This window comes from Oryza glaberrima, chromosome 6 (assembly GCF_000147395.1).
Source record: "Oryza glaberrima chromosome 6, OglaRS2, whole genome shotgun sequence".
Taxonomy (NCBI): domain Eukaryota; kingdom Viridiplantae; phylum Streptophyta; class Magnoliopsida; order Poales; family Poaceae; genus Oryza; species Oryza glaberrima.
Genome location: NC_068331.1, coordinates 19,853,002 through 19,868,799, shown reverse-complemented (window position 1 = coordinate 19,868,799; position 15,798 = coordinate 19,853,002). Strand labels below are relative to the sequence as shown.

The window sequence follows — 15,798 nt, the reverse complement described above, 5'->3', positions numbered from 1 at the left end:
CTTGGAGCCCGGGGGTTCCAGATCCGGTGGTCCCCAACCACCTGGAGACCGGATCAGGCGCCCACCACCTCGAGGCGATCACCGGCGACCACCACCGATCCTCAGGGACGAAGAAGCGGTCGCCGGAGCTCAGGGATGAAGAAGATCCGCCGGAGATCTCCCGCATCCGGCAGGGGTGGGAGGGGAGGCGCGGTGGCGCGGGGGCGGCCGACGGCGGGAGGGGAGGCGGCCGAGGCCCGACGACGGCAGCGGTCTCCACCACCCGTGGGTCGGCCGCCATTGACACCTCCAGCCGCGCCTCCACCTCCGCCCACGCAAGCCGGCCGCTAGCGCCACTGACAATGGAGCCAGCGATGGAGGCCGCCTCTTTAGGTCCCAACACCGTCCGCCCCTCCGCCGGCGCTCGGGGTGAGTGAAGGAGATAGCCACGAGGCCGGATCTGGTGGCCGGTGGTCGTGGGAAGGAGGTCGCGGTGGCCGGCGGTCTGGCTTGCTGGCGGAGGAAGAGAGAAGAGAGTGGAGGAGGGGAGAGGGAGTTAGAGGAAGAGAGAAGAGAAGGTGCCGGGTGGGGCGGTGGTTTTTTTTATGTCACCTGTGACAGCTATAAGAATTGAACACGTTTGAGGTGAGCTATCTCACCTTTGACGGGGACAAACTCAACACCCGTCACAGGTAAGAGGTCATCTATGATGGGCCTATATGTGGGCTCGTCAGAGACATTATGTGACAGGTTCTTGTATAGATCCGTCACAGATGAGTTCTTACCTATAACGGGTCATTTTCTTGAGCCTCAACTATAACGGGATTTATTTTAACCCGTCAGAGATGATATCATCTGTGATGAGACATTTTGGTCCATCACAGGTAGGGCGTCACAGATGGACGGATCTGACGTAGTGGAAAAAAAATTGAAAATATATCTTTTTCCTCGTTATTTTGCGTTTATATACCAATACGATTAAATTTTACAAATATACCTCTACCGCATAGGGGTTAGCGGAACCGTCTCGGTCCCGCACCACCATTCCGCGGAACCGGCGGTCGCGTAGAACAGCAGTGCGGGACAGATCGATCCTGCAGCCTGGAAACGCGGAACCGCCACACCGGTGAATGCATGCGTTGCTTTCGGTGAAATACAACTATAAATGCATGCGTTCGGTGAAATGCAACTGTGAATGCATGCGTTGCAAGCCGCGCCGTTGGCGCGTCGTCGGCGCGTGGGACCGCGCCGGTCGTGCGTCCCCGCCACGATGATTCCGCGCCGACGTTCCGCGGGAGCGATAGTGCCGCGTGGACGCTGCGCGGGAGCGAGCGGCACTGCCTCATTCCCGCATCTTCCTTCTGCGGTAGAGGTATATTTTCGTAACTCTCTTTCTCACGCATGAATATAAACGTAAAACGTTAAAAATAAAGATATATATTCAAATTTTATTCGATCTTAATACTGGGTTTATAATTAATTTAATGGCCACACAGGACCTAAGAAAGATAAACAATGGAAAAGAAAGGACACCAACGATACACCATAGATAGTTGATTAGGGCATGCAACCTACCCCTCCGTCCCATAAAAAATCAATCTAGTACTGAATGTGACACATCCTACTACTACGAATCTGGACATATCTCTATCCAGATTCATTGTGATAGAATATGTCACATCCAGTTTTATATTCGTTTTTTCAGGACAGAGGGAGTATTTAATGTCCTCAGCAATAAAAATTTCTGGAAATAGCTAGCTTTCTCTTCAATTTGTGGGACAACAAGGATGAGTATATAAAGTACTAGCAAGTATACATGAATATGCAATATATAATACAAGGCTTCAATAGAAGGTTAGGGTTTCTTCGTATAAATGTATTTGCGAATTCAAATACAATAAATAGATTCAAATTGAATTTAAACACCGGCTTCCCCATAGACAGTCCTCGCTTCACCACACAGGTGAATGGTCACACGGTACAATCCAAAATCATAGCATCTAACCACTTGGGCTGCCAGTGTTAGAGCTAAGTAGTATACTAAGGCTGAGTTTGGATGGGGGAGATGGGAACCTAACTTTGCACACGGAAAACGGAGCGGTCCATTAACACGTGATTAATTAAGTATTAGCTAATTTTTTTTCAAAAATGGATTAATTTGATTTTTTTAAGCAACTTTAGTATATAAACTTTTTGTAAAAAATACACTGTTTAGCAATTTGAAAAGCGTGCGCGCGGAAAACGAGGGAGAGGGGATGGGAAAAGGTGCATGCGAACACAGCCTAAGCTAAGTCAAGGTGCATGCGAACACAGCCTAAGCTAAGTCCTTCCCATGAGGCCATGTAGTTGCATGGTAAGGTTCATTTCAATGACGCACAAAGTGAATTAGTTGCATGGTAAGGTTCAGTTCAATGACGCACGAAGTGAATTCCTTAACTGATCAGGGTGACTTTGTGTAAACTATGGACCACAAACAAATAACGAAAGAGAGCCAACATGAAGCCAACGACTCACCACTCCCCGGTGACGCAACGGTGGCGGCCTCCATCAGACCTGGAGCCACCTCTTCTTTGGCTCTATCGCAACACCAGGCAGGCATTGTCCCCATCACCGGTGCCAAAGGTCAGTGTCCCCCTCATCTTCTCTCTCCCCCATCCTCTATCCCTCTGATCTCGTTGGCGGCGGTTGTCTGCAAGGCAGCGAGTGTCCGGAATTCTTCACGGTGAATATATAACAATAGTAAATGGTATTGAATTTCCAAATCTGTGTGATAAATTTTGTAATATTGATTATGTGATGTGTGATCGATTGTTTATGTGTTTATTATGTGATTTGTTTGTTGGAATGATCGGTTTGATTTTTTAACTTGTGATTCTTTTGCTCTCTAGCTTTTCGATTTATTTTCTGTGGACTTGGAGCATTGGCTTGATTCAAGGACATGGAATGATTTATTTTTATTTTTGGATTTGATTAGATGGAACTGGAATCGTGAAAAGTGGCAGAAAGAAAACCGGGCGGGTAAAAAAAATTAGCGTGCATTTTTTATTTGATTCGATCTCTAATCTCTGTTTTTTTTCTTGACCAATGCTTCATCAGTTCATCGTGCGGGCGGAGACGGAGTGCACCGCTTGGTCGGATTTTTTTTCACCCTTTCTTTATATCTTGACGGACGACGGAAACAACTTTAACTTTTCAAATAGTAGTAGAAGTAGATAATTCATAATTGCACACTTATTTTTAAATTAAATTATTTTTTCAAAGAAGATAAGAAAGCATATAAACAGGAGGATGGCTTAAAAGGACTAGCGAGAAAATGTAGCGAGGATGAGCTGAACTTTTTAAACCAGCCGATCGTGTCATTGTTGGAAATCTACGTTATTAGGTCTACCGGCCTAGCGCGTCGTCATAAGAGATTTGCCCGGCCCGCGCGCACCGATCTGGAGTCTGAAGCCCTGGAGGACGCGCCCGTTTCGCTCGGGTGTTTCCTCCTCTCCCGTCGTCCAACCAAACATGCAAGCTAGGTAGCGTGCATGCAAAACGGCTCTAGGAATATACCACGAGATACTCGGAGCTCGACCCGGATGCGTTGCACGGTTAGAGCAGAGAAAAAAGAGCTCACACGCGCGCGGAACGGAACAGCTGGCTGGCTCGATCGCGGCGCACATTAACTACATTCTCTGTAGTTACGCAGACTTGGGGGCAAGCTTTCCCACCGAAATACTCTCTCTGTCGATCGGTCAAGCGCCACCTGCAGTCCATTCCGGTGCCGTAACGTGAGATGCGGATGGTCTTGCGCAGCATACATGCGTACACGTACGTGTTCACTGTAGTACCCGGCCTCGTACGTAATTTTTTTTTTGAAAACTATAAACTTTATTAAGCAAGAGCAGATTTTAGGGGATAAACCCCATTACATATTCAAAGATAAAAACAGATAACAACAAGCCATCGGGTTAACTGAATTATAGAAACAGCCATCTTGATAAAACCAAATAGTAGAAAGAGGAGCAGATCGACATGGAGATATGGCACTGCCGCAACGACTGCTACCTTGGGCCTCATTTGACGTGCACTCCACTTGACAAGCCATTAATCCCCATCGGCTGTCTCTATGGAAACGGCACAAAGAGGTTTGTTGCTGGGTCGTGGATTTTGGTGTGAGCATCACCGGACTCAGCAAAGGGTTTCCACGGAGTTTGTCATTGAATCTGAGGAGCGTTAACAACAAACCTGTCAACCAAGGTTGCATAGGTGGTTCGAGCTCAACCCGAATGGCAAACCCTGCGTGGTTTCTTCTGTTAGGAAATAAGCAAGAGGGCAAATTCGAAGAACAGTAAACCTTCAGCAAAGGAGCATTTGAAAGGTTGTATGATATCTTCTGTCTTGCTGAGACGACCAAGATGATTAAGGAAGAGGCAGCCTGCAAGTTAAAATTACAAGATCTTGGACAGTGCATGCATCCATCCACAAAGGTCTGAAAGGATTCGGATAAGATGGGGTTGTTGATGCTGAACCTGCTTGGACTGGCTGTAAAATCTTGAACTGTCGTTGTCAGGCCCTCGATCATCACGAGCAATATCGGAAAGGCAACGCTGACAATAACAACGCAGGGGCCGGCACTCGATTCATCATCGGCGAGATGGTGAAGAACCTCCGGTGAGCCATCATCCAGGGAAGATTCTTTAGCTTGAGGAAGAACAGGGATTTGGCGCGTCATGGCAGAAGAAGCAAGCAGTCCCTCCGCTTTGGCTCCATGTCCATCGCATGCGCAGCAGTGTGCACAAGCGGGACAGAGGCCAACGCCGCCGGGAAAACCAGCGGCCCCGTCTCCATCGCTCCCAGGACCGCCTCCACCTAGCCACGCCAGATCTGGAAAGTTCGTCTCCCCCATCAACAGAAGGGACCTTTGCAAAAAGGAGTCTCCGTCGACGGAGATACAATTCGATCCTGAGAAATCAAATTGCCACCACCTCCAACCTTCACTAAACCTAAAGATTTCTAAACCGGACACTGCCATAGGAAGCAACGCCGGTGGACTCTAGAACACGAGACTAGCTCGATTAACAGGACTACCCGACAATCTATACTATTGAGGGAAGATGGCCGGACCCCTTCTCCAACCTTCGCCGGCGACAAACCGCAGGAATCGAAGGGGAAGAGGGGCCGGAAGGGAAGAAAATTGAAGGTTACTCTAGCAGGCGGAGGGGAAAGGGGAAAGGTAGGAACGTTTTTCTGCCTCGTACGTAATTGAGGCGTTGTTTAGATCGCGAAAAAGAAATTTTGAGTGTTATATTGGACGTTTGACCGGATATCGGAAGGGGTTTTTCTTGACACGAATGAAAAAAAACTAATTTCATAACTCGCTCGGAAACCGCGAGACAAGTTTATTAAGCCTAGTTAATCCGTCATTAGCATATATGAGTTACTGTAGCACTTATAGCTAATCATGGACTAATTAGGTTCAAAAGATTCATCTCGCGATTTTCATACAAACTGTGCAATTAGTTTTTTATTTTATCTATATTTAATGCTCCATGCATGTATCCAAAGATTCGATGTGATGTTTTTTAGAAAAAAAAATTAGGAACTAAACAAAGCCTAAATGAATATAGTGACATTGTTCACTGTGGACTTCTACAGCTTTCTTAAGAAATTCAAGACCAAAAGCCCACTTCCTCACAAAATATAACAACTTCTAACATTTAAATTTTGTTTCAAAATATAATAATTTTTCATCTATAATTTTTCCTTAACAAATCATAACCTTTAACGGTTCAAATGTTGTATCTACCTACTCTTCTCAACCAATCATAATATTTCTTTCAGTTTATCAATTTTCATAATACTCATTCAATTCTGAAACTTTTTATATTTTGCAAAAGATGGGGTAACATTTTCCTTCTCTTTTCGCGGCTTGATCACTTGTTCAGCATACGCGTATACATGAATCATTCCCAGCTGTGTGTCCGATCGTTTGTCAGGCAAAACCATGCATATCATGCACGATCCAGGCGTCAGTTGCCTGTACGCGTGACGTTTGAGTCGGCTAGCTTGTTAATTAGCTGGATTAAACTAGCTCCTGTAGCTAGGATATTAATTTTTGTAGGTCCTCGTGATGATATGACGACGACGACGATTATTGTAATTAATGACTTGGTTAATTAGAAATCCAATCATGGTCGAGATTGACCAGAATCACAATTCACAGATGCAATGATCTCGTGCAGGTGTCTTCCGCTGGACGGTTGTTGGTTGGTCGATTATCTGCCAGGAGAAACGTACGCCAAACAGACACCAAGGGGCACCGTGTCACTAATCTGCCGGACATGGCTGGAAGAATTCTTGAATATATATTGTACTCCGTACTAACTATATACAATGAGTGCCGTTGTCCTGCTCTCGATTACTACTCCATCTCCATCTGTTTCATTTTTTTTATAAGTCGTTTGAATTTTTAATTATTAAAATTTCTTTATATTTAACAACATCTATAACAACAAATTAAATTTATTAAATTTTACATTAAATATATTTTAATAATATGTTTGTTTATATTTAAATTGTTACTATATCTTTTATAAACTTAATCAACATTAAATAAATTTTACTAATAAAAAAATCAAATGACTTCTAATATGAAACGGAGAGAGTAGTTCGGAGCGGGTGCTTATATATGTACAACCACAGCCAAACAAAAATGGTCAGTTTAGCGGCAGTGCATATGAATTGATGGATTCGGTCTCATGCAGTCAATAGTGTGACTGTAACTTAAACGGTCACACACCAGATCTGTTTGATCTAATTTCGAAAACATTTTTGGTTAAAAAAATACTCCCTCCTTCCTTAAATGTTTGCACCGTTGACTTTTTTAAACATGTTTGACCGTTCGTTTTATTCAAAAACTTTTATGATATGTAAACTATATGTATACATAAAAGTATATTTAACAATAAATCAAATGATAGAAAAAAGAATTAACAATTACTTAAATTTTTTGAATAAGACGAACGATAAAATATTTTTAAAAAAGTCAACAGCGTCGAACATTTTGGGATGGAGGTAGTACTGTGGTTTTGCGGTAGACAAAGATACTACGGTAGTAGAAGATCTTGAACACTAGAGGCAGAAAAATCAATAGATGAGATTAGCTGCAGTCCTTTAACGAATTGTACCTGCACACGATCTCAATGGCAAATTGATACACTCTCTATACCAAAAACAAAAAATGAACTGAAGTTAGCTTATGCGAAACAGGCTAGACTGTCTTTTACAACCCTATACCCAATGATATATTAATGCCAACGAGTCGAGCCTAATTAAGCTTTTCAATTAATCACCTTTTCTCACATTATTGTAAGAAAAAAAACTCCCGCTAGTCAACGAAAGTGAAGGGGGAGCTATGATGGGCCTCCATGAGTCCATATGCCCTGTCAATTATACACGGGCCAGAAAATCCTAGCCGCATGAACAAAAGAACGGCCAGGATTGACCGGCGCGGCGTACGGCTGGCGATTTCCATCGAACTCACGAGCGTCTCGCGTGCTAAACCCTTGTGATCCGTGTATTTAACCACCTTCCAATCGTCGAGCCGCCCTTTGCCTCGATCCCCCCTAACAGCAGCAGAATCCGCGTCCTCTCGCCGCCGCCGCCGCCGCCGCCGCCCGCCGCGGCGCGCGTGCGTGCATGTTCCGATCCATGGGGACGGGGACGGGGACGAAGCCGCCGGCGATGACGACGGAGCGGTACGAGTTCGGGCCGCTCGTCGGCGAGGGCAACTTCGCCAAGGTGTACCTCGGCCGGCATAGGGCCACCGGCGAGGAGGTCGCCATCAAGGTGATGGACAAGGAGAAGCTCGTCAGGCTCGGCGCCACGGAGCTGATCAAGCGGGAGATCGCCGTCATGCAGCGGTTGCGCCACCCGAACGTCGTCCGCATCCACGAGGTCATGGCCAACAAGCGCCGCATCTGCGTCGTCATGGAGTACGTCCGCGGCGGCGCGCTCTACCGCTACTTCCGCAGGGGCCCCAGCGGCGGCGCCGCCGGCCTCCGGGAGCACGAGGCGCGCCGGTTCTTCCAGCAGCTCGTCTCCGCCGTCGCCTACTGCCACTCCCGCGGCGTGTTCCACCGCGACATCAAGCTGGACAACCTCCTCGTCGACGAGCAGGGGAACCTCAAGGTCGCCGACTTCGGCCTCTCCGCGCTCGCTGACATGGAGCGGCGAGAGGCCCACCTCCAGACCGTCTGCGGGACGCCGCTGTTCCTCGCGCCCGAGGTGTTCAAGCGCCGGGGCTACGACGGCGCCAAGGCCGACGTCTGGGCATGCGGCGTCGTCCTCTACGTGCTCCTCACCGGCCGCAAGCCTTTCCCCGACGAGCACGTCTCCAGGCTCTACCGCCTGATCGGGCAGAACCAGTTCCAGTGCCCGCCGTCGTTCAGCCCCGACCTCGCCCGTCTCGTGCGCCGCCTCCTCCAGCCCGACCCCGACCGCCGCATCACCATACCAGAGATCATGGAGATGAAGTGGTTCAAGAGGGGATTCAAGGAGGTCACCTACTACATCGACAGCAACGACCGCCTCCGCAGCCTCGACGGCCTCGACGGCGAGCCGGAGCTGTACGACTCCGACACCGACACGATCGAGTCCTCGTCGTCGTCGGAATCTCCCACCCCGGTGGCCGGAACGCCCCGCGGCATGCACACCTCGGTGTCGGCGCCGGCTCTGTCCGAGCTCGACCGCATGGAGGACAGCGCGTCCCTCCCGCTCACGCTCCCGCTCCCGCTCCCGCCCCGGCCGCGCATGCCGCGGCCCAAGAGCCTGAACGCGTTCGACATCATCGCGTCGTCGCCGAGCTTCGACCTGTCGGGGCTGTTCGAGGAGCGCGGCGAGAGGATGCGCTTCGTGTCCGGCGCGCCGGTGGCCGACATCATCGCCAAGCTGCAGGAGATCGCCGGGATGGTGAGCTTCACGGCGCGGACCAAGGACTGCCAGGTGAGCATCGAGGCGACGCGGAACGGGCAGAAGGGCGCGCTCGCCATCTCCGCCAAGGTGTTCGAGCTCACGCGGGAGCTCGTCATGGTCCAGGTGTGCAAGAAGGCCGGCGACACCGCCGAGTACCGCAGGTTCTGCGACAACGAGCTCAAGGCCGGCCTGCGCGGCCTCGTCGTCGACGCCCTGCCGCCTCCGGTGGAGGGCGGCGGCCATGGCGGCGCGGCTGCTGCGGCTGAAGCCGAATGAATGATGGATCAGTTGGCTCGAAAGAATTGATCTTTCAACAAGGATTGAGCCCAGTATCTTTAATTGTTTTTCATTTTATTACTCATCATTGATTAGTTTATTAGTCTAGTTTAGCATTTTTGACAGTGATTGTGTGGTGGATCCTGATGAATGTATCATGTGGCACTGTTGCTGTTTAATTAGGCTGCTAAATGCTGCTACTAATACCCTGTTCTCGTAGTTGTGCTCATTAAATTTGGGAAAGATTGTTCATTGGCAAGCCTATGGAGCTGTTAACTTTGGCGTTTTATTGTATATCCATGTTCTTGCCACGAGAGAGGAGCAATTTTACAGTACTTGAGAGTAGGTACCAAAAATTTACTATAAAATTTGGTACCTCCTAGTACCTACTCCTATGTATCAAGAGGTATCAAATTTATAACAGAAAAAATAGTACCTCATATACCTCCTCAAGTACTACAAAATTGCTCCGAGAGAGAAACATCTATAACGAATCTCGATTAAATTGCAAGTAGAAGTTGAAACATATAGAGTCATTTGTTCTTGGCTTCTTTCTTGTCTGAAATATTTTGTGGCCCTGCTTTAATTCAGGGGTCATGCTTAATGCTTAATGCTTCATGTTGATGTTGGCATAGAAATTGTAATCATGCCAATTTGACTTATATCGAATGCATTTTGAGATATAGAATCTCTTGATGCAAATATCAAAGTGTCCTTAAACTGATAGGCTTGAAATTCCCTGTATGATTCTCAAAAGGATCTCATGATGGTAGGTAGGTAGACTGCTGTTACGAGGAAACATATGCAACTGAGAAGAGGATTTTTACGGCTGCAAGTATATATAACCTAACGGTGTAGATTGATTTGATTTTAGTTAATTAGATGGTAGTATAAAGTTTGAAAGGGTAATTTTGTCTTTTCTTTGTTATTCTATCATCAAACCGTGCTATCGTCACGTGCTTTGTCAACAATGGCGCTCAGGATACTTCTCCCCTAGTGCACGATAAGGTTTAGCATCGGGTACTCCCAATTAGATTCAATCTGAACCAAAAATTACTAAAGTGTTATTTTATTTTCTAGCAAATTCCTAGCATGCCCTTCTATATACTGCCAGTATATACTGGCAATATATTGTACCGTAAAAGTTTTATCGAGACAAAGGAAAACTTATATATATATATCCTTCTTTTTCAAAAATAAATTGGCCAATTGGAGAGGTTATCAAAAAGGAGAAAGATGCAGCGGAGACTAACATATGATATATATCTGTAGTTCTGAAACTATTTTTGGATGGAATGAAAACTATCCTATATTCCTATATCGTAGAAGAATCTCTGCCATAAACTTCAGGTTTTGGACATTTGCTCGCTTTCTCCTTTTCCTTTTTGTTGTGTGGTATCTAGCCTGTACAACAGGTTGGGCAAATCTTGCTTGATAGCACCACTGTTCTTTGGTGAGATTGTTTGGGCAACCTGGATGAGTAGCCATGCAATCTGAACCACACTTCTGCTGATTGCAACTTGCTGAATATGGCATGCCCGATGTGGATTGCAACCCAAAAACATCAGTATTGTACATTCTGAATTTTACTGCTGTTATTTGTGTGCTCCTTTCTCTACTGAAACTGGCAGTAACCTAGGTACTACAGCTGAACTGCTGATTCTCTTGTTGGAAATTAGCTGAAATTAGAGTACTGGATTATAACTACCAGCAGTCCAGCACAGGTAAGGCAATGAAAACCACAAATTATTATTCATCAAAGTGTACCAAACCAATGGTTCATTGCTTTGGACGAGCCACATGTCCAAACAGTTGATTTAAATACGCACCTATCAGCATCCGCTGAAGTTTCAAAAAGGCAGAAAAGAAAAGCTCACATCGTATATTTGCAGCACATCAACCAATTTTCTTCATAATAATGGCCTCAAGAAGGCGACTTGTCTTCGGGTGTCTCCACCTGAAATATCATCGCGTTACCTGCATTATTTTTCAATCATGGTGTGTTCTAAATCGATTGATCATCATTTGCTACTCTTAAATGTTTCTTGCTAAATCGACTTTTGCTCACTTCTTATCACCTTCGTCGCGTGGAAAAGAACAAGCCGTTCCATTATAACCGTTCCATATGCTTCTTTTTCTCCATCGTTGTTTTGCACAGATAAACAACGATGTACACCCGTGGAAACATGTCTCTGGAAGTTTGTGTGGTTCTGGCGATCGAGGAATTGACACTTTGACAGTTACACCTGTTAATGCAGGTGACTGCAGTTTGTAGAAGTAAATATACACACCTCTTGCTAAATTTCGCCCGAGTGTATGTCTGTCTTCTTTACCTGAACCATGATGGTTAACCTAACAATAAGTTGAACAAGATTAGGACAAATTAGAAGAATCTAGTTCTACAAATGGCAGGCAGGCTGCCAGGACAGGCTCACTATGTAGGAATATCATGTCTGCGCAATAATTCAGGTTAAGGAACTGGGAGATACGCAATCATTCGTCTGTTTCTGAAACACACATTTCAGCTGTTTGGCATGGTTCCTCAGGTTTTATCAGTTATAATTTCCAAACTTCAGTTTGACATGATCCTTATTTTCTCAAATTTTCCGCCTTTGAAACTGATTACTCTTTGTAATACAAATATCATTCTCTCTCTTACACACTCTGCATCCATGAATTAACGGTGATAATACAAACAGAAATCTGAACAGTGTGGTAACGTAGGCACAACATTATCATAGTCCTATAAAATTTGAACACATAATATGGTGTGCAGGAGAATTTATTTATTTATTTTTACAGATTTTGGAGGAACAAATCAGATAAGTTATTCAACCCCCAGCCCACACAACACAAGCAAACAAACAAACGATCAATCAAAACTAATAAGAGCCTCATAATCTGCAGCTACAGCTCGGTGACAGTGCAGAATTGAATCTTGGACATCAACTTGCCAAGAATACAAATTGGTTACGCCCATAGTGCTACTTGCAATTCATTGAGGCAATCATGGATTCGCATTATACCCTCGTTTTAGTGAGAGCAGATAATTGGGTAGCTTGTATGTTCATCTCTGAAATAGCAATCCACATTATTTGAATAATTGAAATCACAGGGGAATGTACGGTAACCCAACAAACAAAGGACTCCTAATCAAGTTCTTGTCATCAACCAAGAGCTGGCATGTCACAGTGTCGGGCCATGCAAACAATGGCCGCTTATATTGATTTCGTGGGACACCTTATTGTGCTTAGTAGTATTCAGTTTGGAATTGCATACGATTTGAAAAGAAAGATTTTGACACATAAGCTGCAGATTAATGGCTGAGTACCTTTCAGTGAGTACCTCTCAACAAGAATACAATTAAATCGCTTGGCCTATAATTGCCTGCATAGTTATAATGGAGAAAAGCTCACCCATGCAACTATTTTCACAAATCAACAGGAGCAGAGTTGATTAGTTGCCTTCATCCACTGGTCACTTTTCTTCATAAATTTGAACTTATATCCAACAATAATGAGTGATATAGATGTCCTATATATGCTCCATTTCAATAATAATGTGGCAGAGACAACTGAAGAAACTTTTTGCTTTACAATGGTCAAATTCTGCCTTTTCAGATAGTCTTCTATTATGAAATCAAATAAAGCGAATTAAAGCACATTCCAAATGCAAATCTAGCAATGTGGCAATGCCATATATGCTGTTCACATGCAAAGGGAGTGGATTTATTCAAGAGCGCATAGTTGTCATAAAGTAATATACACATAAACTGAAATGATTATTGTAAATGCAAGCATGCTAGAATAATAAATTCTCCCGCCTATCGGGAAAAAAGATGTAAAAACTAAAATGAACATGTATTACCCTTTTTTTCATTCTAATTACTAGTACAGGAAAAATCTGTCAAACAGAAAACCAGCAGTTACAAAGAATTTTTTTTACTGATCACATCTCATTAATTAATTAAGTAGCAGATACAGGAATAAATTATAGGTTCAGCGAGGACGTGTAACCTAACAGGTAAATATTTATCCAAGATCAATATGATGCACAGAAAATCACACAACATATGTTCAAAATATACTACAAATAATATATGACACTAAACAGAAGCAACAATTCCCTGCCCTCTCCAACTCCTTTAATTTCTGTTCATCCTAGTTTAGGGTGTAGTATGTTACAAAGCAAAGATAACCTGACATTAGATGGTTCTCTGAAGATTGAATCTCCAATTATCTGTGCTTGTAGTTTGCTCACTGGTAGTATTTCTCTAATTCAACTTATGTGGTAAATGATTCATTTATAAAAATGAAGGTAGAATATATATAGACGATCTATTGTACCTTTCTAACGATGAATGTTGCCACCAAATTATTTGAGATAGAAAAAAAAATTGCAACAACCTGTCAATCTTTAATAAGTGCGTCCACTGTCCAGCCAGTAGCCAAGCTTACCGGGACCTGGCCTAGCCGGCTTGCCGCCGCGAGACGGTGAGGGCTTCGACCGATCGCGCTGTGGCGCGCCGGCTGCTCGTCGTGCCTCGCCGGCCGCCTTGCCTCTGGTGTTTAGCCAGCCGCTTCTGGGATGCTTTTGGTTTTGGGTCAGTTTGCTAAACGGATACGGGAGCCTCAAATTGCTAAACAAAAGTTCAAGATCGGCCTGTTGGGCTGGCTAATCTCCGGCCCAAGACTCCGGTCGGTATGCGTTCGAACCTACGGGTTTGGGAACCCATCCGCCATCTGGCCATCCCCGCATCAATTAATTAAATATTAGCTGAAAACATGACAATCGATTTATATGGTTTCTAAAGAAAGCTTTTTTATAGAATTTTAAAAAAACATGACGTTTAACAATTTGAGAAGCATGCGCGACTGTGTGTAGAAATGAAAGAACAAAAGTTGGGGGAGCAAAAGTATAGAACACATTATAACTGTGGATCCATTAAGGGTGCTAATTTGAAAGTTTGAAACTGTCACCAAGCTGGCAAGGACTTAGTTCAGTTGAGTAAAGAATCTCCATTGAAAATAATGAAAATCATAGTTCAGTTGAGTTCAATCATCTGAATTGTTAATGGTGTACCCCGGCCGTTGTGGAATGTTGCACTCCTCTGATAAATAGCTGGGCCGCTAACTTAAAGCCAAGTCCAACCTAGCCTTGTCCAGCACACTGGTAATAGGAAAATGTTCGCTTTTAGATCCCACAAAAATAAGAGTCGAGTTACAATCATACTCCTCGAAAAAAGGGATATAGAACCCCTTAACTTTTAGAAGCAGTGTAAATAAAGTCCCTCAGTGGTATCGGCTTTCGTGGTTGTTGACCATACTTGAGTTAGCATGTGGCCGGCCCCACCTTTACTGAAGGCGCACTTGTTAGTCCCATCCCCCGAAATGAGATCCTCTGACTTCAGGGGGTGAAGTCAGAGAAGCACAGTACCTCTGACTTCACCCCATCTCAGCCGTCCGATGTAAATCCGACGGTCGAAATCAATCGCTACAGTAATTTGTGAACAGTAAAGCAGAACAGTGTTTTCCACTATTTTTCACTGTTACTGCAGTGATCAACTGTAGAGACACTGTAGCGCAAGACTCATTTTACTGTGCACCTCTGACTTTACGCGCTGAAGTTAGAGGAGCCGAATCCCATTCCCCCCCTCTCTTTTTCGTACCCATTCTCTACCCCCCAATCTCGTTACCTAGTGTCCTTGGCCGGTAGCCGCCGCCACCACCGACATCCTTGTCAACGACACGCAAGGACGACTCCTTGGTTAGAGGGCACTCTGTACTTCTCCTTGCACCCTTTCCCACCCACGTCTAGGTCTTCCGCCTCCTTGGGACATCCGATCTCGTTGGTGCCATCCACTCGCCCGTTAGTGCCGTCACGCTTCAGCTCCTCTTCGACACGTGCGTCGAGGTGTGCACACGGTTCCTCGAGGCCATCACCTGGTCAACAAAGGAGAAGGCCCGTGTCCTTGTCCTTGAGCTCGAGCTTCGAGGGGCTGGCTGGTTGTCTCCCTCTCCCTCGACCACCTCCATCTCCCTCGCACGGACGACGGGTGAGCTTGTCGTCAACACCCGTACTGTGCAAGGGAAAGAAGAGAAGAGGAAGAAGTGGGCATTGACATGTGGGGCCATATCTATTATTAATTTATTTAGCGACTGGGCGGCCACGTGGATGCTACGTTAACGAAAACCACCCTCAATACTACCTTGGGGCTGTATTTGCACTGTTATATTATAACATGGGGAATATGTTATGTCCAGTTTTGTAGTTGAGGAACGCGATTGAAACTAGACCCTTAGATGAAGGGATGTATAGTGGACTTTTTCTTGGTATGTGAAGAGAAAATGTGGACGCCCTGTTATGCCGGCCTAGCATAGGAAGGCCGATGATCTCCAAGAAACACCCATGAGGCAATGACTACATGGAGAATCTCCTAAAAAACAATATAAAATTAGGCACCTCTAGCGAGTTGGCTAATCTTGTCATCACTAACCAAAGAGAAATCTGCACTTTTGTCGAAAAGCAGATGCAGTTTTGGACCGGTTTCTTCTTTTCAGATATGTTCAAACGGAGAAAGATACC

At 45.2% G+C, this 15,798-nt stretch overlaps 1 protein-coding gene across 1 annotated transcript; it reads left to right on the top strand.

Annotated features, from left to right (window-relative positions):
- The first annotated feature begins 7,565 nt into the window (after positions 1-7,565).
- LOC127775617 (CBL-interacting protein kinase 25) lies at positions 7,566-9,500 on the top strand. The gene has a single exon (XM_052301883.1). It carries the CDS (start codon positions 7,663-7,665, stop codon positions 9,211-9,213), a length of 1,551 nt encoding a protein of 516 aa, XP_052157843.1. The 5' UTR covers positions 7,566-7,662; the 3' UTR covers positions 9,214-9,500.
- Positions 9,501-15,798: the final 6,298 nt, after the last annotated feature.

Excerpts from the sequence above, each read along its gene's own strand:
- LOC127775617 (XM_052301883.1), top strand. The coding sequence starts at position 7,663 with ATGTTCCGATCCATGGGGACGGGGACGGGGACGAAGCCGCCGGCGATG.